Source organism: Acipenser ruthenus, chromosome 8, assembly GCF_902713425.1.
Source record: "Acipenser ruthenus chromosome 8, fAciRut3.2 maternal haplotype, whole genome shotgun sequence".
NCBI lineage: Eukaryota > Metazoa > Chordata > Actinopteri > Acipenseriformes > Acipenseridae > Acipenser > Acipenser ruthenus.
Window position 1 is genome coordinate 56,370,131 of NC_081196.1, and position 25,315 is coordinate 56,395,445.

Here is a 25,315-nt window from a genome sequence, read left to right on the forward strand (position 1 = left end):
ACTTCTCAGTCTAACTTAAGTTTCTGTCTCTCCCTTTTAATACAGTATCTGAACTGAAGGAAAGCTCCACTGGCACTTTATAACAGACATCTTATTCAGCATTTGTTTTATAACTAAATAAATATTAGGCCTATTACATTATCATTCCTAATGTATTTACTTTTTTGCTACGAGAAGAGCTGCGGCTTTCTCTAGGAGACGAGACTCTTCAGCTCCCCTCCGGCAGCCGAACCTGGGGCGAGCCCATTCGCTCTTCCCCTCTCCCAACCCGCTCTCCTTCTCGCACTTGGTTTGCTTTTCTGTCGCTTCGAACTGAACTCCCGACCGCCGTTTAGCCAGGTTATTTATAGTTTAAAAACTGCTAATTAATCCAACTGCTAATGATGTACTATATATACATTAGAGAGGGAGTTATTTTATTTTGTATTTGTGTGTTGTGTTCCGCGGCACCCCCCATCTCCTCCTCTGTTTATAATGCTCATATTGTGTCCCCCCCGAAACCCGTGTTATAGCGAGAGAGCACTGTATATATATAGATAGATCTGTCTCTCTATATCTCTGTCTATCACATGAGCTGCAGTTGTACTCGGACGTGATTTGCTGCTTACAACTGATCGAGGTGACAATGGGGGGTACCAGGAAAATAATCAATAAAAGAAATGTATGTCTATGAATGTTTTATTCTTTCTACATTGGTTAATTGTACAACACATTAGTATGAGTAACGCAATAACAACCACAAAAAAAAAGATGTGCGTATATTGGCATGTCCCATTCTCGACTGTACAATGCAAGATGTCAAAAACAGCTGAAAGTTGATTTAAAAAAAAATAATAAAATAAAACAACACGACTTGCATCCCTAGTATTGACAAAGCTATCCCAATTGTTTGAGCCATTCAAATTATGGAATAGGCAGTCAAAAAGTGGAACAAGATCATCTGTTGAGGCAAAAATAGTAAATGAAGACAGATCTTCAAGACACTCTGTGTACTTGTAGGGATTAAGGTGACCTCTGTTGCACTTGTTTTGACATGTTTAACCCTTTGCGGTCCATTGTCGGACTGGGTCCGACATTGCAATTATTCCTCGCAGGTCCTTTGTCGGACTGGGTCCGACATCATTATAGCAACGCAATAAACGTGTGTTTAGTCGTTTTTTCTCCGGAAAAAGCCGAGAAAACCATTCAATTGCCGAGTGGTAGCGACAGGACCCGAGACAAGTCGGAAAAAAAAAAAAAAAAAAAGGCGTATTTCATGAATAGTCATACATGGTATCAGGTATTAGATAATGGGCGTTCATAGTAAACAAGCTGGCTAAGTGCGTCAGCGCACTGAGACTATCATGGACATTTGCAGAGCTTTTTTCAGATGTTATAGTAATAAAATAATGACTTGGATCGCATTATTGAGGAGTTTGGTGATAAAACGAGTGATCTGGAGATGATCGATATTATATATACTATTATTATTATTATTTATTTCTTACATAGCTGAACGCTATAGCAAACAAAAGGCTGGGGTGGGGCTGGAGATGCCTAGTGTGTGCTTTGTTGATATGCAGGGCCATTTAAACCCGTTGACTGTGAAAAAAAATACATTTAAACAGCGCGTATAAAATTAACTGCGCGTGTGAAAATTAATTAGACCTGGCGTGCCTGACGCGCGATTAATAAATGGACCGCAAAGGGTTAACAACCTCCTATGACCACTGGGGGCTGTAGATCCACAGGATCCAAATTAGTGGCTCAATCCAATATAAATGAACTGAAATTTGACAAAACTGATGAAGCCAGTTTGGCTTAACACAATTGCAAGCACATCTTAATTTTCCTGCGTTACAATTATTCAGAGCTCTGAATTCATGTTTAAAAACTTATCCCACGATACCAGATATAATTGGATGTTAATACCGTACTGTGGGTATCTAATAAACCGCTAAACACTCATGTATAATGTAATAACCTTTCTTTTGTTTCTTTTTAGAAAAGGGATTCTGCATGAGAGGAGATATGTGTCTGTTTGACCATGGAAGTGACCCAGTGGTTGTGGAAGATGTCAATCTCCCAGGCATGCTACCTTTTCCAGCACAGCCCCCTCCTGTTGAAGGACCTCCCCCTCCTGGCCTTCCACCACCTCCCCCCATGATGACGCCACCTCCTATAAATTTAAGACCGCCAGGTCCCCCTCCCAGTCCTTTACCTCCAAGCCTTCCACTGGTAACAGGTAAATGGGGGTTTAGTTCTAGAGTTTATGGAAGCAATTTAATATTGCTAGACCTGGTAGCCACGTACAACTGGTGTCTGGCTGAAATCAAAGACATTGATAAAGACATTGTCTGTGATACTTGTACTTTCAGTAATGAAGGCTGTCTTGGAAAACAATATTTTATTATTCACAAAAATGTGTATCTTGTAGTTTACCCATCTGAACCGGAATTACGGCACGCTTTTATGAACTGATATAATAAAGGCATTTTTTCTATTGATGATATCCACCCCCAAGTAATAGTGACAAATGGTGTCCTATAATTCTTTTGTTTTATTAGTTATAGGTTCTTTTTCAATGCAATCACCGAGTAGTGTGTGTTTTTTTATATATATATATATATATAAGTGTTCATCAGTTTTCTAACTGTTGACAGGGCCTCCACCACCTCTTCCTCCTCTCCAACCTCTCCAGCCCTCTGGCATGGATGCACCCCCAAACTCCATTACAGGTTCTGTACCTCCAATTGTGACCTCTGTGATTCGTCATCCACCACCTCAAGCTCAGCCCGCTCTCTTCACTTCAGGTATAACTTGTTGAGATGCAGGTTATTTGATAACTGTTCTCCAAACTTTCACAAGCATGGTACACGCAGTGTCAACTCATCTTGTATTTATTATTTTTCTCCTTTTGCCTTTTATCAGGTTTTTAATCACTAATATTGCAGTTAAGAGGTTTATGGTTTTAAGACACACAGGATATATGCATTTAAAAAACATTTACTGCTGAACTGTACATATTCTTGTAATGTCTTTAAAAAAATATATATAACCAGTGCCGTTGCCCGTCCATCTCGGATTTTCTTAGAAAGATTCACCTGGGGTTTTCAGACATGCTGAGTTCAGAAATGATAGCCATTATTTTAAAAAAAGAAAAAATTCCTTTCATCCTGTGACCTTGCAAAGGTCAACCTAAAGTGAGAAAGGGACCTTGACCAGAAAAATCACCCTGGGTGCAATTTAGATGCTACCATCATGTGTAGCACTTTGTTCTACTTGTATTGAGTAGGGCTTTTCAGAAAAAAAATACTAAGTGCACCCTACTCACTTCTGGCAAATTACCAGACGAGGGTTAACTGATGAGTTTTATTTGAACTTCAGCCTAACTCTACCCTGTAGGGGATGTGGGCCCTAAAATGTAAGTATTGCTGTAAGAACCTTAGGTACCAGTCTTCCAAATTCTGTGACACTTTTGGTTTCAAGTCCCGCCACTGGTCATTAAACCCCCTTGAAATTTTGAATTTTTTGGCAGATTTTTGAAGTTGCATTTGTCATGCATTCAAACATTGCTTACGGCCACTTTGGTGAGGCTAAAGTGCCACATAGATCTATCCAAACTGGCTATTTCTTCAACTTTGCATTTTTTGAGGATTGTCAAAATCCCCGGATACCATAATATTTTGCTGGATGCTTGTTGATGTCATCAACATCTATCCAAACATATCTTTGGGTGATTTTTTTTGGAGTCCCCCAACACAAGTTATTACGGCCTAAACTTGGTACAAATGGCAAAAATTTAAATTTCAAGAGGGTTTATATGACCAGTGGTGGGACTTGAAACCAAAAGTTTTTCACACAGTTTGGAAGACTGGTACCTAAGGGTCTTGCAGCAGTACTTACATTTTAGGACCCACATCCACTACAGGGTAAAGGGTTAGGCTGAAGTTTGAATAAAACTAGTCAGTTACCCCTCTTCTGGCAATTTGCCAGAAGTGAGTAAGGTGCTTCTAGTATTTTTTTTCTGAAAAGCCCTGTTCAATACGAGTAGAACGAGGTGCTATACATGATGTATTTAAAATTGCACCCAGGGTTATTTTTCTGGTCAAGGTCCCTTTCTCACTTTAGGTTGACCTTTATAAGGTCAGAGGTCAAAGGGGACATGTAAAAAAATAAAATAAATACAAAATAAAAAAATTTAAAAAAAGTAATAATGGCTATCATTTCTTAACTCAGCATGTCAGAAAACCCCCAGGTGAATTTTTCTAGTAAAATCTGAGACGGATGAGCAACGAAATGTCCCTTTTCTGGTTGAGTTGGCGTGGAATGACCCATTAATATTATTTGCAATCCCACTCCCATGAACACTTTTTTATTTTCCTTTTAGAAACATATGAACCTGATGTATATAATCCTGAAGCACCAAGCATAACCAGCACTTCAAGACCTGTGTATAGACACAGAGTACATGCGCAAAGACCAAACCTAATAGGGCTGACATTGGGGGAAGTGGATCTTCCACCAAGAGGTATGAACATGAATAATTCCTTTTCACAGCATTTGTTTGCCCTGATCCTCTGTGCCACAGTAAAATTGTGTATCCCTGAAAGGGTAGCTTGTATGAATGTGCAAGTCTGCCATTGAAACTGCAACTGCTAACATTTCATAAACCATTGCAGCTGGCATCTTCATATTTTCAGTTATGGAAACTCGCACTCACATTACACAGCTGTAATCTGTGATTCGCTGTTAATTGTGGGTATCGGACATGAAAAAAACATACTGGTTAAAGTCATGATACTCAAATGGCCAACGGTTAAATTCGTGATATGCATACTTTCTCCCTTGACTCTCTGCAAGAAGATCCTTGTTGCTAAAGTAATTGTACGCTCTTCCATTTGGAAATACTTTCGTACTTATTTATTTTCAGAATTATTTTTCTTTCCTCCATGTTGTAATATTGGTTACCTGGCCACCTGATCTACAGGATCAACAATCTAAACCTCACACAATTGCTTCATCCTATGTCATCACTGGTTTATACAATGAATTGTTTTTTTTTTTTTTTTTTTTAACCTGTTGTTTTTACAATATTGACCATTGTCTTGATACACAGAAAACCCTGCTAACAACAGCATGAGAATAATGGTGGAATCAGAGTCCAGAAAAAGAGCAACAGGGGCGGTAGACAGTGGGATGCTTACTAAGAAACCCTGGTTTGACAAGTAAGCTCTAAAAATAATTTTAAATATGATTTAACGTCTGCATCCTGGAAAGCATTATGACAATTTCTCTCACGTTATTTCTAGATAAAAACTATTTAAAATTGGTTTGTTGCTCAAATTTAAGAGAAATACTTTGCTTTTGCTGGTTATTGGATGTGATTTATTTTATAAAGGAATAATTATGTAGTAGTCGTATCTTGCTGCTCATTTTGACATTATCCATAATTTCTAAGTGATTAAGATCCTTGGTAATACTAAAGGTAATAAATATAACAATGTAGAAAGTTATAGTTTTTTGCCCCCTAAAATTGATTTATTTTATTTTGATCAATTAACCAGGCAAAATTTCAGTAACGCTAATAACCTAGGATTCCAGAAGAAGATGCAGTTTGGAGCTGAAAATACAAAGCTAGAAGTAAGGAAGATTCCTTTGGAGCTCAATAACATCCGCAAGCTTAATGAACACTTCTGCAAATTTGGCACTATTGTTAATCTCCAGGTAAGAATTAAATGTGATCCTTCTCTTACGCTGTATTTAAATAGTGGGGTTGCCTAGGGGGCATTGTCCAGGTAAGAATTTATACATGGGTGTGCACAAGTTGAGCAAATTACTGAAATATGCAACTTGGTGCTTTAAGTGTTACTCGAGGTCCTAGTGCACTTTGTTTTCAACTAAGATTATTATTACTGTACGTAGTTACGTTCAGAATCTTATTTTTATATAGCTGCCTACATCAGCAGTTCGGCAAAATAAAAGAAGCCTATTAGAAAATGTCTTGCATGTTATATTTTGTTTGAAAATACAATAAAGTAAAACATTTATTAAATAAAACACAGCATCCCAATTACACAAAATGTACATTGTCTAATTAACAGCAGTAAGGATAGTATGAAATCTGAAAACACATACACTGAATGCAAACTGTCAGCAGCCTGCATTGTGAACCCAATGTTTTGCATATTGATGGTCCTTGTCAAACTGAAACTATACATTTTATATTTTGAACAGATGTTTCCTTGATGTAAAGTGATTTAGAAGTGTGTGGTAGTAAAATCTTGTTTAATGTACAAAATATAGAAAATTACATTCGCCATACACCTACAATAGCCGGTTGTTCAAAAAGCTAGCGCTAACATAAGCCAATTCCATAATCCTAATCAACGGATACCACTATTGACTGATCTGGTTCTGTTACATCCTTGTGAATAACATGCCAGAACAGCACTGACATTACCTTGTGTTAACATAACCCACTGCTACCTTTTGGTGGCGCCAGTGTCCCTTACAATGCATACACTGAAACTACCATATGACTACTATATAGAATGGGTCATTCCACATCAGATGAACCAGGGGTCCTTAGATTATTTTGATATTGAATATGGAGGTACCTGGAAGCTAAATATTAATCCCACATAGCAGACAGAACAGTTTTGTTCACTTGCCATTTTAGAAACTTTCATGCAAAACAGGTTATGATACCTATTGCTATATCAACAGTTATTTATGGCAGACACGGACAAGGATTTTTGCCTTTTGAATACATATATATATATATTTGTTCCTGCACTAAAGAAAATATTCCACGTCGGACTACAGAAGCCTTTTCTTGTCCACCTTATCTATGACAATCTCAAAAAAGACAAGCACTGCGATTGGGGAATCTTCTGACAGTTGATCAACCAATGAGCACTGACACAGAATGAAACCGGTAGAGATTTGTGACGCATGCCAAAATGAAGTCTGATCAGAATGATAGCTCTACCAATTAGCAATCAGTGATTATATTGACATTAACCCTTTGCGGTCCATTTATTAATCGCGCGTCAGGCACGCCAGGTCTAATAAATTTTCACACGCGCAGTTAATTTTATACGCGCTGTTTAAAAGTATTTTTTTTCACAGTCAAACGGGTTTAAATGGCCCTGCCTATCAACAAAGCACACACTAGGCATCTCCAGCCCCTCCCCAGCCTTTTGTTTGCTATAGCGTTCAGCTGTGTAAGAAATAAATAATAATAATAATAATAGTCGTACATACCGATCGATCATCTCCAGATCACTCGTTTTATCACCAAACTCCTCAATAATGCGATCCAAGTCATTATTTTATTACTATAACATCTGAAAAAAGCTCTGCAAATGTCCATGATAGTCTCAGTGCGCTGACGCACTTAGCCAGCTTGTTTATTATGGACGCCCATTATCTGATACCTGATACCATGTATGACTATTCATGAAATACGCCTTTTTTTTTTTTTTTTTTTTTTTTCCCCCCGACTTGTCTCGGCTCCTGTCGCAACCACTCGGCAATTGAATGGTTTTCTCGGCTTTTTCCGGAGAAAAAACGACTAAACACCCGTTTATTGCGTTGCTATAATGATGTCGGACCCAGTCCGACAAAGGACCTGTGAGGAATAATTGCAATGTCGGACCCAGTCCGACAATGGACCGCAAAGGGTTAATGCAGGGAGGGATAGCAGCTAATGGAAGCAGGATGAGGAATTGGAATGCAGTGTAAAACAATAATAACAATGGACTGCTCTGAAAGCTGCATAGCAGCGCAGTTTTAAGGTAAAGGCTGATTAAGAGAGGAGTTGCTGGGGGCAGCTGTGGTCACACAATCACGCTGGTGGCCGCATTTGAATAACACTGCTGTAGATACTTTTACATAGGTTAGCTTATAATAATTTGCATAGAACCCAGTTTGCTGTCGCATGAATTATTTGCTGTCTAGATGCATGTGAACCATGCTACACTGATTTAATCCTAACAAAATACAATTAGTGAGTGTACCAAGATTGTGCCATGTTCTTTCTAAAATGTTCCTTTTTCTAATCCCCCCCCCCCCCCCCCCCCAAGGTGGCTTATAAGAGTAATCCTGAAGGTGCCCTTATTCAGTTTTCCAGTCATGAAGAGGCTAAGAGAGCTATATCCAGCACCGAAGCTGTGCTTAACAATCGCTTCATCAAGGTATTTTGGCATCAAGAAGACCTTGCACCCCAACTGCAGCCTACGGCACAACAGGTAATTTCAGTTAATACGTCTTCAACAGTATATAGTCAAATATAAAATGCTAATAAAAAACACTATAGTTCATGATATTAAAGTGCTCCTGTATTCGACATTTTAAGCTGACTGTTCGTTAACTTTTCATGAGCATTTGTTACAAGTTATTCTGTATACTGTAGATATAGATCAATGTGGTCTACTTTTTCATGGTACTGACAATTGATTACCTGAGCAATTTAAGGCAAAATAGATTCAACTTTGCAAGTACATGTGTTAAAACAGCAGCAGGTAGCCCTACACAGTGTAGTAAGTGACACTATGAAGCTGTATGATACAATTAGTATTTTTTAATGTTATTTGTGTTTGTTTCTCAAGGTGCATCAGACTTCAGCACAGCAACCCAGTGTGTCAGCACTCAAACAGTCTGTAAAAGATAGATTGGGTCCTATACCAACAACCACTACAGAGCCAACTCAGCCACAACCTTCAAACACAGTCTCCACTCCGGTATTTACAACCATTTACAAATATTTAATACAAGCAGGGAGTGCCAAACTTATGGGAGTATGTATTTATGACTGTGATTTGGTTCAAATCAGTATTTCTTGCACATATTTGATAAAATTGACATGGCTTATTGCGTGAAGTTATTCCACATACTGTAGATAAGTCAAGGTTTCCTACTTTCTCATGGTACTGACACCTCAGTGGCTCGTCCTGTTGAAGGTTCTGAGGTAGATGTAGGTCATGATCTACTTTAATTGTACTCGTGGTTCAAAAATGGAAATGGAAAATTACAACAGTATAATTCTGCACACCAGACATGTATTTTGTAGTTGGAAGCTGAATGCAACTAGCAGCTTATTTTGTCTATTGCTTGCCATACATCTGTATAATAGTTTTTGTATCAAAACAGATATCGTTTAAAAATCATTTTTGTTTTTTTGTAGAATACCAGTAAACTTTCTGTGAAAGAAAGGTTGGGTTTTTGTTCTAAACCATCAGCAGTCGCAAATCAAACGGTAAGAGAAGGTTTTTCCGTTCTGGTTCAGCTATTTATATTGCTCCTAACTGTTTGCTTAATTTGATTTTATTGCTGTGTGTGTGTGTGGAGGGGGGTTCCATTCAGAAAAATATGCAACAAATTCTACCTTAGTATCAGGTATTTTTATCCTGCCAATTTTTCATTCCACCACAGGGGGATATCCAAGTGCATCACATGCCTTAACTGTTTAATTTGGTATAATGTGTACTGGTAAGAAGTTAAACAACGGACTGTTAACGATAAGCCAGAAATGTCAGTAGAGCTGAGAACCACATGTATTTAATGCCTCTTTTCCACTGTACAACTGAGCCGCGCCAGGGCCGTACCGAGCCCTCACGGTGCAGTTAAGGGGAGCCTGTGTTGTTTTTCCACTGCGGAGCCGAGCCGTGCTACTGGCGTCACACATAACAAGACAGTTATTAATTATTGTTAATAATTAACTCAGTTTGCCAAAAGATGCGCAAACAAATTGTGTTAAAAATAAATACACCAACAGTACAGCTGTATCTTTTATATTAGGTCAAGGATGAGAAATTTGGTAGAATTTTGTGTTTTTGAGTGTGTTAAGTGTACCATACCCACAGTTTATGTCCAATTGCTTCAGATCGTCACATTTGAGCATAAACTTTCTCATTTCTGATGCACGACTCCAGATCTTCCTTCTATCTGCCCACAGAGAAACTAGAGCCTGCACTTCCTAAGCATCCCAAAGCTGTACTTTTCTCTCATCACACTCGCTGCCCGCCATGTTTGTTTTTCTTTCTGGAGTGTACTGACTGATGCCACGTAATAACGAAAATCCTTAACCCCGCCCCTGGCTCGGCCTGGCTCGCAGGCCTGATTTCAGATGTCTTGTGAGGCTGGAGTTTCACTATTTGATTCTTGCTTGGCTCGACAAAAATGTGTTTTCCAGCAATAAAACCATCAAGATATCATTGCCAACAAAAGATACCCTAGTGGCTGAAGTAAAAAAAAATGGGAGTGTATAGTTGTTAAGCTGAATAGATTAGATTATTTGTAGTGACTTTCTTTTTAGACTGTGTGGTTTGTGAGAATTTGCAATGTATGAAGTAGCAATAGTGAAACGATATCTGTAAAGAACTTTGCTCTTCTGCAGGTGCTGTCTACTTCTATGGGCCTTACAAAAACTGTTTACAACCCTGCTGCCCTGAAGGCAATACAGAAAACAATGCCTTTTGTGAACACTGGTGTTGCAGACCACAGTGAAGCCCTGAAAAAGAAACAGGTGGGTGAGATTTTAAGTGACTCTGTGTGTATTTTCATTTTCCTTAACTACATATGTGATCTCCAAAGGGTTGAGACTTGTGTTTGAATTGTTGATTGTTAAACGAGAGGGAAGGATACTAACGCAATTTACTCTTGCAGGAAGCATTAAGGCTTCAACATGACGTAAGAAAAAAGAAGCAGGAAATAGTGGGAAAACACATTGAAACCCAAAAGGTAATTATTTATTTGTGTGCATTGAAAATAGTTTATTTGTATACGTTGTCAGCAATAAAATAGTTTCCTTAATATCAAGCTTTAAAATGTGCTTTTAGCACACACACACGCGTACTGTTTTAATGTGTTTTCTTGTGTGGATTTATGGATGTTTCAATGACCTGATTGTTGTAGCAAAGGGTTCACCCAAAAACATACACCTAGCTTCCACTAGCTGTCAGGAAATCAATATGTGTAGTCATTTTCAAGCTCACATTGGTGTGATTTGCTGTCTTGGTCAAACACCCTTCTAGTTTTGTACAGTACAACTTAATCTGGCATCACCAGTGTGCTGGTTAGACTGCAAAATGCAATCTAGTAATAGCAAATAAATATTTGGATATTTCAAAAACACTTGATTTTATAAAAAAAAAAAAAATACAAAAAATCCTCTAGATACTATTCAGTACAGTACTGAATACATTTTATGGCCATATTTGTTTGAACCGTCAGAAAACCTTTACTTATTTGTGTCCGTTTTTTTTTTTTTTTTTTTTTACAAACCATCTTTATTCACTGCTTGGAAATAATTTATTTTTTTAAAGCATTACTAGTGTGTTTTGTGGTCTGTTCATATAGAAGGAATCTTAACAGCAATGTGTTTGCTTTGTGTATAGATATTAATCTCAAAACTGGAGAAAAACAAAACCATGAAACCAGAGGACAAGGCTGAAATCATGAAAACCCTGAAAACTCTGACAAACAGCATAACCAAACTGAAAGATGAACTGAAAGCAATCTCAAGTGGCATTCCTCACAAAACAATGAAAACCAAGGCTCAGGTAAATAATTGGAATCACTGTTACTGTTTTGTTCTAAATGAAATGAAATCAAATCAAATCTTTTAATAACTTTATCCCCCTCAGATGCAAAAAGAGCTGCTGGATTCAGAGTTAGATTTGTATAAGAAGATGCAAGCTGGGGAAGATGTTGCACAACTGAGGAAAAAGTACACAGAACTTCAGCTAGAGGTGTGTGAGACTGGGGGTTGGGAAAGAGGATGAATATTTTTATAGGAAAGTTAAGCACAACTATACGTAACATCCAGTTGTAGTTTTTAACAGTAACAGAAGATGGCGCTGTTAACTTTTGGTCTACATTTTATTTTGTATTTATTTTTATTTTTTTTAAACTGCTCAAGGACTATTGTACATTTGCATATAGGAATATAAGCCAGTAATATTGTGAGTTGACTGTAAATGTGCACGTTAAACCATTTTTATGAGAGAAATCAAATCCAAATCATAATTATAACATGGCAATCTTGGTTTATGATTACATTATATTTATATTCCAGGCTGCCAAAAGAGGAATCTTGTCGTCTGGACGTGGTAGGGGGGGACATGCCCGGGGACGTGGGGCACTTAGAAGCCGTGGCAGAGGAATGCGTGGAAGGGGAAGAGGGGCCCCACTGCATGCGGTGGTGGACCGTCGCCCAAGAGCTTTAGAGATCTCTGGTTTTACTGAACCTGATAGAGAAGACTTGCTTCCTTATTTTGCAGTAAGTATTTAGATGCCTTTAGGGGGTAGACTCTCATAGATTGTATTTATCTTACTTGAATTCTTTTCCCTTGGCTAACTATGCACTTATTTCTACGCCCATAGCATTTGTGTAAAAGTATCTCAAATACAGCTCCTGTGTGTACTTTGCAGTTTAAAATTTAAATTACAGGCGTCAGCCAGTAAATCATTAACTGTTTCAGTGCCAAGTAGTGGTGGGCAATGATATGAACATTTTATGTCGATATTGTGCATGTATTTCGATATCAGAAATATGAAAATCATAACTTAGTGAAGATTATAGGCTATATTTGATAAATAAATATGTATTGAAATAACCCGTTAATTACTGGTTTTGGCGCTTCTAGATAAACGTGCTTGTAATTATCAATTTCTAATGCATATGTGGCTCAAATGCCGCCCCGTATATCTAATACATACATTTAGGTAAAGTCATGTACGGGCATGCGCATTACATTCCAGAATGCAGAGTAATTTAAATTTAAAAACCCAAAACTGTCAAATTGACTGGCTTGGCGCTTGTAGTGTTAATGATACAGACTTTCATACAGTATTTTTACAAGCGGTCTTCAATGATTCTTTCAATAAAGTACCATTACATGTGTGAAAATATCATTGATACAGATTCTTTTTTTTCGCATTTCTATTTTACTTAATCTTTTTCCAACTCTTCAGTCTCCGGATATTTTGGGAGGGGTAGATTATGCTACTTTTTTGTTTGTTCATAAACTACCATTTCTAGTTTTGTGTATGAAAACAAAACATTTAGAAATAGAATTTGCATATTTAAAAATGACAATTACTAGGTTAGTGAGACATTCTAGTGCTTAATTTATATTTATGTACAGTATATCTCAAATAATTTTATTCATAATTGACAGCAACACTATGTATTAAATGTATTAATTTCCATAAAATGCATGTTTGTGTCATACTGTTTAATAAATAATGATGCATTCACAGTTTTATATGGAAGCTCACATAGTTTGGGGAGAAGGGAACGTGGTCCGTAACATTTTTTCTATGAACTTGTGACCTTATACATAATACGTGAATATATTATACACAGAACAGATACACCTAATCTTGGGTCATGTTCAATGTGGTTTTTGGCATGTCAAAATTCTATGAGGAAATTTGGAACAAACTAGTCTGAAGGTAATGGGACTGGTAAAATGCAAAAACCTATTTACACCTACTTGTAATAACAGCATGAAGGATTCTGCTGCTGAGGGGTTAGAACAAAGATGTATTTTGGAGGCGAAATGTTAGATTTACCAAATGTGATTATTGAGTGATGGATCGATCCAAGAACAGCACAGGTGTGCAAGCCAATTTTACTATGGAAATCAGATGCGTACAATTAGTGTCGGGAAGTCATTTCTTTCTTTCTGTGCTGAAGATGAAATGTGTTATCATTCTTTTTTATTCTCTTCAAAGCAATTTGGTGAAATTGAAGACTGGCAGATTGACGACTCGTCTCTTAATGCTGTCATTACCTACAGGACAAGGGCAGAAGCGGAGGCTGTAAGTACATATTCTGCTGGAAGGATGTTAGAAGCTTTAAAATACAGTAAAGTCAGCAATGGAATACTGGATTGTCCTTTCTGTAATTGTAAACATAAGCACAATAGTTGTGATCAAGTTAAAACATGTACACACTTTTTCACTGTGAGTTTCAAATGATGCTGCTTTGAGGATTTGGCACAATGTTTAAATGAAATCTGTACAGTTAGTGTACTGCTATTTAGTGTTCACATTCTCAACACTGGTTGCCAAGTCCCTACTTTCCCCCACACCCCACAGTGATTTAAGCTTGCACGGTCCTTTACAATGGGGCAACATTTTTGTTAATCTTCAATTCTAACATGTTATAGCACCTGTGAAAGACTTTGATTTCTTTCCTTATTAGGCCATAACCTCTGTCACACACCTCCTGATCCAATGTTTTCATTTACATTTTTCCAAATAAAATATTGCTAAATTAGTTTGGGAGGGGGTGGAGGGTAGTTTGGAGATGAATGCTAAGTTTTTTTTAGTAATTTAATAAATTTGACTTGTTTTTAGGCTGCCGTTCATGGGGCTCAGTTCAAAGGTCAGGACCTTAAACTGGCATGGCATAAGCCTGTCACCACCCTTACTAGTGCTGATCCTGAGGAAGCAGAACCCGATGAAGAGGAGGTTAGTATTCTGTGTCGGAAGAAAAATCATGTATGTTACTTTTTTGAGTCTCCATCTTTTCTTTTTTGAATGCTTTTTAGGAAGACAGTTTTATCATGTGCTGCACTATTTTTTTTTTTTTTTTTAATTAAAACTCATCGCTTTTGAAACCAATTTTTTGGGAATTGCATCTTTGGTGTTGTATACTAATGCTTTACTATGTGGTCACTTTTCCAAATCATGTGAAACAATCTTGGTAATGTTTTGCAGTTTCATGGTATATGGCCATTAGATTATGGTGAGGAATTCACACCAGTGATGGTCTTCATTGTTTTAGGTGTTTTCCATGTTGCAAGAAAATAAAGAACTGTAATTGCCTGCTGTAGGTCACTGCTTTAGGCTACTTTTGATTAATTATAATTGAGAGGTCAGAGAAGGCTGCAGTTGTCTGGATGTTGAAACCAGATGTTTGTTAAAGAACCCACTGTTTGCAAGTCTGAATCCATATGGAGTAATCCGTAGCAAACAGCAAAGTAAACCCATATTTAACTATGACTATTAGGGAAACATTGAGATGCATTTCAGTTTCTGCAGTCCTTTTATAAGTGGTATTTTGCACTCCTGAGACTGACTGCACCCCTAAAAAAAATTAACAAAGACCACAACTTTGTTACCTTGTATTTTAATAAAAAGATTAAACAATTGTTTTGTTGATTTTAATATTCATGTTTTTGGATGATAGATCTAATGCGTTGAGATTGGCTTCATACTTGGTACACAGCTGTATTCTATGATTGTCAGGTTCGATTGTGAATATTGTGCAGGGAAAATGTAGCTCTATCTGTGTTTGTTTTATTACAGTTTCAGTCGGAGTCCTTGCTAGATGATGCTTTACTTCAAGATGATGATGAAGAAGATGATGACAATGAATCTCGGGCATGGAGAAGATAATTTACCAGACCCTGACGCATGGCTGTCAGCACCTACACCAGACTGCTTATCTGACTTGTTTTGAAATACTTTTTAACAGCTAGTAGTGTGTTTGACTAGAAATTAATGAAGATTTAAGTTTATAAAAATGCAAGCAGAAGTACATCTTTGTGAGTTATGTTTGAGACGATTGTAAATATTGTAGGAGGCACACATGTAAAGCTTTTCTTTTTTTTATTCTTCTGTAATGTACAATGTTACATGACCTTTAAAGAGTACTTTTTTTTTCTTTTTACCAATTTGGTCTATTACTAGTGACCAAATTTGTTTTATTGAGAGAGTGGTTCCATGTTATTATGGAATGAGGTTACATTGGATAACTTTTATGAATGTTCATGAGTTCTGAGACAACCACAAACGTACGTTGGGTATTTGGGGGAAAAAATAAGTTACTTTGCATAGTAGGCTTTACTATGTATAGTAACAACCGTTTTGGTTGTTGAGTTTTGTGTACGTGTTTTACGTATTGGATTTTAATGATGCATTGTATGACCGATCTGCTTCCAAGTCTCTTGACTTTTTTTTTTTTTTTGAGATGTAAAAAATAAAGAAATGGAATGGTCTATAACATAAAAGCAAAAGACAAAACAAAGCAATAACAAAAAAAGGCAATTGAAAAGATTAACAGAAAAAAAAAAAAAATTAAGACCATTCCAAACCCCCCACCCCTATGTTCACAAAAAGAGCTGAAATCCATTTTACCCCACCACTGAGCTATGGTGGCACACACATCTACACAAGCTGGAAGTCATTCAGAGCAGTAAGTATGTGCCTAGAGGAGGTTCAAACTACAACTGGAGACCAGAGGGAAGAACCTGCTACAGCTGACCTGTTGCCACAAGAAAAATGCCAAGCACATATTTCATAAAAATAAAGCAGGTGATTTATCTATTTACTTTACCCTTTCCAGATCTAATTGACACATGTACGAAGACCAATGCCCCAAAGTATTACACTATATAAACTCCTGAGCCTCGCCTGTGTTTGATTGTTTATATCAGAATGTAATTCACAGTTTTGTAATTTAGAACAGTAGACCAGTGATTTATTTCTGTCATTGAATTCATTGTGTAAGTGTACCTTACATTAGTGCTGTGTTCAAGGGGAACTAAAAAAACAGTAAGTGATTTTTTTTCTTTTTTTCTCAAATTATGCAAATACACATTTTCTCTTGGGCCCAGCTCCCAATGTCTCTACTTTTATTAAGACTAAATTTTTCTAAAGTTTTCTTCAGTGTATATTTTTACCTTTCTAACACTTGCTGTTTTGATTTTCAGTTCAGCCATGGAGCTCTTGGGCAAATGAAAAGTGGAACCTAAAATTTACCTTGTAACATTTTTAAAGGTAGGAACTTTTAGATTTTATTTTGTAAAATGCAAAGGTGTGTGTAAGATTTTAAAGTAAGGTGAAAACAAATTGAAATGCAGTAACAAGTCTGAAGGAGCATGGTGCAATCCTGAAATATTTATGTAACTTCTCATCAATGAAAGTGTAACCCAATTCAGAGTTCCACAGACCTAAATATAGGTCAATTTGCACACCCCATACTTGTATTCTACAGTTTTTCATTTGCAAGCTTTTGTCCTGCAGACAGTACCTGCTCTTCCAAGAATGTTGACCTGGCCTTAATGACGTGATCATAACAGCTAAATATACACTACATGCACTTTAAAATATTGTTAGCTGTATTAATCAGATTACGCCTTCAAAATGTTCCAAAGATGGAATTTTAATAAATGTATTGGGTTTTACCCCTGTAGGCCATTATCTGTGGACCCCCAAGATCGGCAGCCCAGCCAACAAGATTCACATCTTGCTTGCATGACTTGCCCTGATGGGATCCCCCTGAAATGTATCTCAAATACAAGAAACAGCTTCTGGGCTATTGTAAGTCACAGGTTTTAAAACACTGTTCAAGAAGAATGGTGACAAAACTTACATCTTGCATAGCTTTAGCATGAATTTGATGAACAGTGCACTTTTGTATTCCAATCAATATCAAATACACCTCTTAGTTTAAAATGTGGTGGTTTGTATAGCTGTATAATCATTATATAATCATTGACATGTATAGTATGTTAATGTTTTGTACATGATTTATTATTATTTAATTTACATGTAAATAAGACCAATTACATTACTTCAGCTGAGCAGTTTATTGTTTACTCCAATATGTTGAAATTATTTGCAGTGGAGTGGGTCGGGTCTTTATCTATTAATACAACTAACTTTACTTGGTATCAGTATTATAACTTCTCAAGTGTCATGGATTTTGTCAAAACAATATATATATTGTATTTTTGAAGATGGAAAAAATGGAAAAAATAATGTGAAATGTCACTTTTTTACACTTTATCCTCTCAGCATTTCTTATTGGTGATAATTATATTTGTACTTTTGCCAGCTGGGGGTTTAGGCAAACCTTCTGAAATCTGTTTATGAACCTTTCAGCAGTGTTGTCATTTATCCATCAGCATTCACTCCATTTAATCTGGGCCCCTCAGCTGTGCACTGCAGCCCCTGTTGTGACTGATCGGCCTGCATGAGTGCTCCCAGCATCTCCCGTCGCATCACATTTGCATAAAATAGGACGGATAACCAAATCAGAGCCCAGAAATGAAAATGCTCAGCACCGTGCCTGTCACAGTTGTTGTTCAACTAATTGTGAAAAATTTGATTAGCTGGATTTTCGCTGTTTATCATTAAGACTCCCCCAAATTTCCCTTGGCTTGTACTTCCCAACATGTAGCTTTTAAACACAAAGTACCCTCAACCCTCCCTTGGGATTACTTTCCCTGCCCACCAGCTTTTACTGCTGGCACATTCACTTGGCTACATTAGGTCCACGTTGCAGGCAAACACAATTAATAAATGGGAAGAGACAGCCATTGCACTTACAATTATTTTTTTATTTATTTTTTTTAAACCAACTCGGTACAAAGAACAGCAAAAGCTTTTACTTGCGGTAATTATTATTTTTTTTAATTACTGTATTGTGAAAATAGCATGGGAGGTAAAATAAAAGCAAGTACAAATGCTTCTGCTTAAAACTTTGGTTTAGTTGTATGAAGTTTGTTTACTGTAAGAAGGTAGCTTCAAGGTAGTTCAGTTTGGTATTTTTATATTTATTTTATTAGAATGATACAATATTGGAAAGGAAGGTAATATTTGAATTTTGACTACCATGGTGTATAGAAATTGAATCTCCACTTTATTTTTCTCATGTTTGAGTTATATGTGCCTCCACTTGTGCAGTTTTGCTAATTTCATGGCAATTTGTTTTTTCTACTTTGAATCCAAATCAAGACACTGGATTTATTTGCTGGTACCAACCTCAATGTGTCCAGAACTCAATTCCTGCGTAATTATGCACTGCATTGAGAGACATCATATCATTACATCAGAAGCCCATATGAAAAGTCTCTATATCTGTTTAAAAATGTCTGGAACTTGGGATGAAATATTTCATCCTCAATTCATGTGCTGTGCATTATTGCTGCTGGTGTATCCAGTTACACAAAGTGTGTGAAAAAAACAAGTGAACTTTAAGTATTGTAATAGATTACACAAAGTCCTAAGGATATGATCTTGGTATGTATGGCTAATTACTTAACCTGTTGATTTTGTAACAGTTCATTAACAATTGCTCACATGGTTTGTTAGTTTTAGAAGTGCACTAGTCAAGAAAATGTGCTCATATTTAATGTAGTATTTCAACATTTGCAATATTTTAGACTCAATGGCGGTATCTTTTAAGCTTTTAGTTTTATTAATTTTGTTTGCTTATTTTAGGTATAGAAAAATGCATTTAAACTGTGCTTATACTTTGAAGAAAGGAAGTAGTTTGGGTAATTCAATGAAAATAAAAAGTTCACGGGATGTTTTATAGTCTGTTTTCTGTCTTGACATGCTCTGTACAATTTGCAAATTTGACATATTATTTTAATTAATCCCAGTTTTAAGGTGTCTGCAACAGAAGCTTGACAAATGTAACAATGTCAGATTCTTACTTTATCATAAGAGACACTCAAGCATTTAATAGGGTGGATTTATGTGGTGTAGTTTATTTCTTATGGTCACTCAGCAGCTCTCCCCAAAGACAACATTAAAAATGTGATTAGTTAGCTTTCATCAATAACACAAAATAAGAAAACACTGAAGTGACAGGTTTGCAGAGACCACAGCACAGTGTGTAGTAAACAATATATGGCCTAATAAGTTTACATTTGCAGGCTCATTTGTTAAAACTCTTGAATTTCTAATTTGTGTCGACAAGATAAATGGATGAAGCCTTTGTAATGTGTGAGATTAATACTGATGGATGGGGGAAGTGTTTTTTTTTTGTGTTTTTTTTTTTTTTTTGCAAGCGTTTTGGTTCCATGTGATCCAGTAGGCTTTTCCTTAAAGCATTTCTCTCTCTCTCTCTCTCTCTCTCTCTCTCTCTCTCTCTCTCTCTCTCTCTCTCTCTCTCTCTCTCTCTCTCTCTCTCTCTCTCTCTCTCTCTCTCTCTCTCTCTCTCTCTCTCTCTCTCTCTCTCTCTCATACTTAATACATATTTCAGTAAATGAACCAGCCTTATATCATATCTTGTCATCTTGAAATAGTTGTATCTGTTTTAGAAAAACATATACTGTATTTGTTTATGAATGCAACAAATGTTAACATCTGGTAAATAACCTGTGTGAGAAGCAATGTCATGTAAAATGATGTAAATAAGTGAAGACAAATGCTTGTACTGTAATTTAGCTACTATTACCAGCTATTTCGAGAAATTAAATGAAATATCTAATTGTCCTGTGTGGTTTGTTTTATAAAGTAGAGGGGAGAAAAAAGGTTTCTTCACAATGCATTTGACCCACTTGATCCAACTGCTTTTCAATAGGTTTTTGAACCTTGGTTACATGTGAATTGTTACCAATTCTAAAGTTTAGTGTAATTTTACTGAAGGTACTGTAGATTTTTCACTAAGTTTCATTTTTTTTTTTTTTTTTTATAAACGTACTGAAGGCATTGTGGTTTACTAAGAATGTAAGTCATATGTATAGATTACCAATGGATTTCTGGGGGGGATCATTTGGCATCCTAAGGCTTTGAGTTACTGGGAGAAGTGTTCTTGGCTAGTTCAGTACTGCATTACATCTTTAAAAAAAAAAGAAACAGATTTATATTTTACTGTACTTGCTTACTGATACTTATCTGGAACTCCATAATACTGTGCTTCACTACAGCCTCCGTTGCTTTCTTTTTTTCTTTTTCTTTGAAGTTCACTTGATTTTGTAGTTTACATTTTGAGACTGCAGCTGTGGGGGAAACACTTTCAAGTGGGAAAACCTATGTAGTGTACTACATGTTTATTTTATTTTTACCATTTTAAAGTTGTAATCTTTCAAGCTTTATAAGTAAACCATATAAAATTCCTGCATTGGTCCTGTAGTGCAAATAAACCCCTTATAGTGTGAGGTTTGGCTGTAGCTCAGTGCTTATGCCTCCGAGAACACTTCTGTTTACCTGATCAGCGTTGCAGATCCATGAAAAATGGGGACCAGACTTCTTCCCTGCTCACCAGCACAAACATGAAGGAAAATAAAAATATATATATATCTACAACACCTACAAAGTACCTTTTTCCTTTCAACAGAATGGAAAGTGCATCAAGGTATTTCTAGATAAGGACAAACTAGAGACCCCCACTGTTAAAATGCTCTGCGTTGTTTTTGCATGTAACAGAAAGCTTTTTGTTTGTGCAATTTCCGTGTATCTCTCAAAGATAAAGTACTCTTCTGTGCTTTCTATGTCATAACCCGCTAGCACCAAAGAACCTCTTTTAAATAATTGATTTGATCGTGGCCCTCCATAAGCAAGCTCTAATCCACAGCAACTTCAGCAAGAACATGATTAATTTAACATCTTTTTCCATTGCATCTTCTGTTAACACAAACCCCTTTTTCACTTGGCTCCACACTCTAAAAGTGGAATATAAAGTGAAGGCATTCAGGTGTGGTGTACTTAAAATTGCTATCGATATTAGCTGGTCCAAGAAGTGACGGGCAGTATTGGAAATGACGAGGAACAGTAGATAAAGCCTAATTTAGATAGAATTTAGTAATCCAGTATATTGTAGTGTGCACGGGGGTAGGCAGAAGCAGGGCTGGTAGGTGACGTAATCACACACAGAGACATAGGCCTCCTTGCAAAGAAGCCGTCTTCTTTGTACAGCGGTATCGCTGTTTTAGTGCCAGAGGTCCCGGATTCACGTCTGCCCTCCGCCTGTGTGGATTGCCTCACCCTGTGTGATCCGTTAACCGATTGCTACATAGGTATCAGAAGTGGATGCAGGTACCCCGGCACGCACTCGTCGGACTGTAGCCTGGTGAACAAGTCTGGGGCGGACTTGAGGCTGGCAGGGGAGAGTGTAGCGTGCACGAGGGAAGGTGATGTAATCACATACAGAGACAGGCCTTATATACGCTCCTTGCAAAGGAGCCGGCTCTTTTGTACAGCGATATCGGCGCTATGCTTTAGTGTGAAAGGTCCCAGGTTTGCACCCGCCCTCCATCTGTGTGTGGATTGCCTCGCCCTGTGTGATGCGCCAGCCTGCGTTTACCAAGATCGCTACAATATGTTTATACATACAGTATATTTAACTGTAAGTAGCATGTTTATTGTTTTCTTTCAAAGGAAGGGAAAAAACATTTATTCAACCCACTCTGCAAAATAAATTGTAGCTTTTATATGTTAATTTTTTTTTTTTACTGTCAAAGTACCTTTTAAGATATTTGCACAACATAATTTTTATTTATTTCTTAGCAGACACCCTTATCCAGGGCAACTTACAATTGTTATAAGATATCACATTATTTTTACCTACAATTCCCCATTTATACAGTTGGGTTTTTACTGGAGCAATCTAGGTAAAGTACCTTGCTCAAGGGTACAGCAGCAGTGTCCCCCAGCTGGGATTGAACCCACGACCCTCCGGTCAAGAGTCCAGAGCCCTAACCACTACTCCACACTGCTATTTCAGTGTTTAATGCAATTACTAGTTTGTTTTTTTAATTTATTTTTATAATTTTGGTTGAATTTGATATTTACTGTGTTAAGGTGTTTCCACTTTAGTTTCAAGGTTGTTCTGTTCCAGTTGACTGCCATACATACTGTATATAACTGAGGCTCGATCATCCAAAGTGTCTGTATAAGAGTAAGAGCCGTTGCCATGTAATGAACCTGTATTAAGGAAAAAGTGTATTTTTGTATTGATGCCAATACACTAGAATTGCGCTCTTTTAATATATGTAAAAAACAAACAAACAAAAAAAAACAGAGTAAATGCAATGTGATCCATTCATAATTGGGCAAGCGCACATAGTAAGTACGTTATAGTATCATTATTATTTATGCTATTGATGTTTTCAATAGTACCCAACACCAATAAGGTCTGTTCAGTCTATTGAAACAAGATGTTCCCGCTTGTATCTGAACGCTACCATAACCTGCTAATTTGGGAACCCACTCCCTTAGTTACTATTGAATCATCCCATTTCTGGGGTCTGACATAGATGTGTTCCCACAAACCCTTTCAAACAGCTACCCAGCATCATCGTCTCTATGTATTGCTTACGTCTCCTTTGCCAACTACTTTGGAACAGGCACATTTTACCACCCAGTGATGTCACAGTTACCAAGACGCTATTTTGTTTGGCAGCCCACCCACCTATTACTTATACACAGCCAATCAGTAGAACAGAGGCCGGCATACAATTTTGACAGTGATTGGGGGATTGTGTTTTTAATGCTATTGAAGCAAGTAATGCTGAGTGCTGGAGGAAAGCACAGGAGCTGCCAAATGAACTGATATCTCTTCATGCAGTGTTAATTTGGTTAATTTGCCATGGAAACTTTGTCGCTCATGCTGCACTGCAAACAAACCAAATCTTACTGAGTGCAGAACCAACCCCCGTAACGGATTCAGTGTGAACACACCCTGATTGAAGCATATCCATTCCTGTCTCCAATCGCTTGTGTCTCCTTATGTTCCTTCCCACCCTCTCCGCTCATCCTCTACTGGCCCACTTGACTCCACTCCTTCCCATGCTCGCACCTATTCTTCACTCTCCTGCCTCCCGTGCTCGCACCTATTCTTCACTCTCCTGCCTCCCGTGCTCGCACCTATTCTTCACTCTCCTGTCTCCCGTGCTCGCTCCTTCTCTTCACTCTCCTACCTCCCATGCTCACTCCTTCTCTTCACTCTCCTGCCTCCCATGCTCGCGCCTTCTCTTCACTCTCCTTCCCATGCTCGCTCCTTCTCTTCCCTCGTCCCCCTGTGGTGAAACCAGCTACCGGTTATCCTCAGAACTGTTCAGTCTTTTACTGCTTTTCACCGTCTTCTGAAAACTCACTTATTCAATCTTTCTTTGTAAATTCCTATATATATATATATACAGTGCCTTGCGAAAGTATTCGGCCCCCTTGAACTTTGCGACCTTTTGCCACATTTCAGGCTTCAAACATAAAGATATGAAACTGTAATTTTTTGTGAAGAATCAACAACAAGTGGGACACAATCATGAAGTGGAACGAAATTTATTGGATATTTCAAACTTTTTTAACAAATAAAAAACTGAAAAATTGGGCGTGCAAAATTATTCAGCCCCTTTACTTTCAGTGCAGCAAACTCTCTCCAGAAGTTCAGTGAGGATCTCTGAATGATCCAATGTTGACCTAAATGACTAATGATGATAAATAGAATCCACCTGTGTGTAATCAAGTCTCCGTATAAATGCACTGTGATAGTCTCAGAGGTCCGTTTAAAGCGCAGAGAGCATCATGAAGAACAAGGAACACACCAGGCAGGTCCGAGATACTGTTGTGGAGAAGTTTAAAGCCGGATTTGGATACAAAAAGATTTCCCAAGCTTTAAACATCCCAAGGAGCACTGTGCAAGCGATAATATTGAAATGGAAGGAGTATCAGACCACTGCAAATCTACCAAGACCTGGCCGTCCCTCTAAACTTTCAGCTCATACAAGGAGAAGACTGATCAGAGATGCAGCCAAGAGGCCCATGATCACTCTGGATGAACTGCAGAGATCTACAGCTGAGGTGGGAGACTCTGTCCATAGGACAACAATCAGTCGTATACTGCACAAATCTGGCCTTTATGGAAGAGTGGCAAGAAGAAAGCCATTTCTTAAAGATATCCATAAAAAGTGTCGTTTACAGTTTGCCACAAGCCACCTGGGAGACACACCAAACATGTGGAAGAAGGTGCTCTGGTCAGATGAAACCAAAATCGAACTTTTTGGCAACAATGCAAAACGTTATGTTTGGCGTAAAAGCAACACAGCTCATCACCCTGAACACACCATCCCCACTGTCAAACATGGTGGTGGCAGCATCATGGTTTGGGCCTGCTTTTCTTCAGCAGGGACAGGGAAGATGGTTAAAATTGATGGGAAGATGGATGGAGCCAAATACAGGACCATTCTGGAAGAAAACCTGATGGAGTCTGCGACTGAGACTGGGACGGAGATTTGTCTTCCAACAAGACAATGATACAAAACATAAAGCAAAATCTACATGGAATGGTTCACAAATAAACATATCCAGGTGTTAGAATGGCCAAGTCAAAGTCCAGACCTGAATCCAATCGAGAATCTGTGGAAAGAACTGAAAACTGCTGTTCACAAATGCTCTCCATCCAACCTCACTGAGCTCGAGCTGTTTTGCAAGGAGGAATGGGCAAAAATTTCAGTCTCTCGATGTGCAAAACTGATAGAGACATACCCCAAGCGACTTACAGCTGTAATCGCAGCACAAGGTGGCGCTACAAAGTATTAACTTAAGGGGGCTGAATAATTTTGCACGCCCAATTTTTTAGTTT

At 37.6% G+C, this 25,315-nt stretch overlaps 1 protein-coding gene across 5 annotated transcripts in view; it reads left to right on the top strand.

The window, feature by feature from the left end:
- LOC117406465 (RNA-binding protein 26-like) overlaps positions 1–20,228 on the top strand; it is a 28,486-nt gene extending 8,258 nt beyond the window's left edge. For 2 of the 5 annotated variants that reach the window (XR_009329426.1, XR_009329423.1), the window contains exons 7-23: positions 1,985–2,224; positions 2,643–2,792; positions 4,370–4,510; positions 5,099–5,207; positions 5,547–5,706; positions 8,070–8,234; positions 8,595–8,726; positions 9,170–9,241; positions 10,382–10,510; positions 10,651–10,725; positions 11,382–11,546; positions 11,631–11,735; positions 12,062–12,265; positions 13,726–13,812; positions 14,353–14,466; positions 15,307–16,779; positions 17,196–20,228. Coding sequence is in view for 1 of the 5 variants with exons in the window: in XM_034010519.3 (XP_033866410.1) it covers positions 1,985–2,224; positions 2,643–2,792; positions 4,370–4,510; positions 5,099–5,207; positions 5,547–5,706; positions 8,070–8,234; positions 8,595–8,726; positions 9,170–9,241; positions 10,382–10,510; positions 10,651–10,725; positions 11,382–11,546; positions 11,631–11,735; positions 12,062–12,265; positions 13,726–13,812; positions 14,353–14,466; positions 15,307–15,396 (2,138 nt within the window). In the remaining 4 variants the exon portion in view is untranslated. Of the gene's footprint in view, positions 1–1,984; positions 2,225–2,642; positions 2,793–4,369; positions 4,511–5,098; positions 5,208–5,546; positions 5,707–8,069; positions 8,235–8,594; positions 8,727–9,169; positions 9,242–10,381; positions 10,511–10,650; positions 10,726–11,381; positions 11,547–11,630; positions 11,736–12,061; positions 12,266–13,725; positions 13,813–14,352; positions 14,467–15,306; positions 17,156–17,195 lie in introns of those variants that run through there. The other 3 variants (XR_009329424.1, XR_009329425.1, XM_034010519.3) reach the window with 3 other exon arrangements.
- Positions 20,229–25,315: the final 5,087 nt, after the last annotated feature.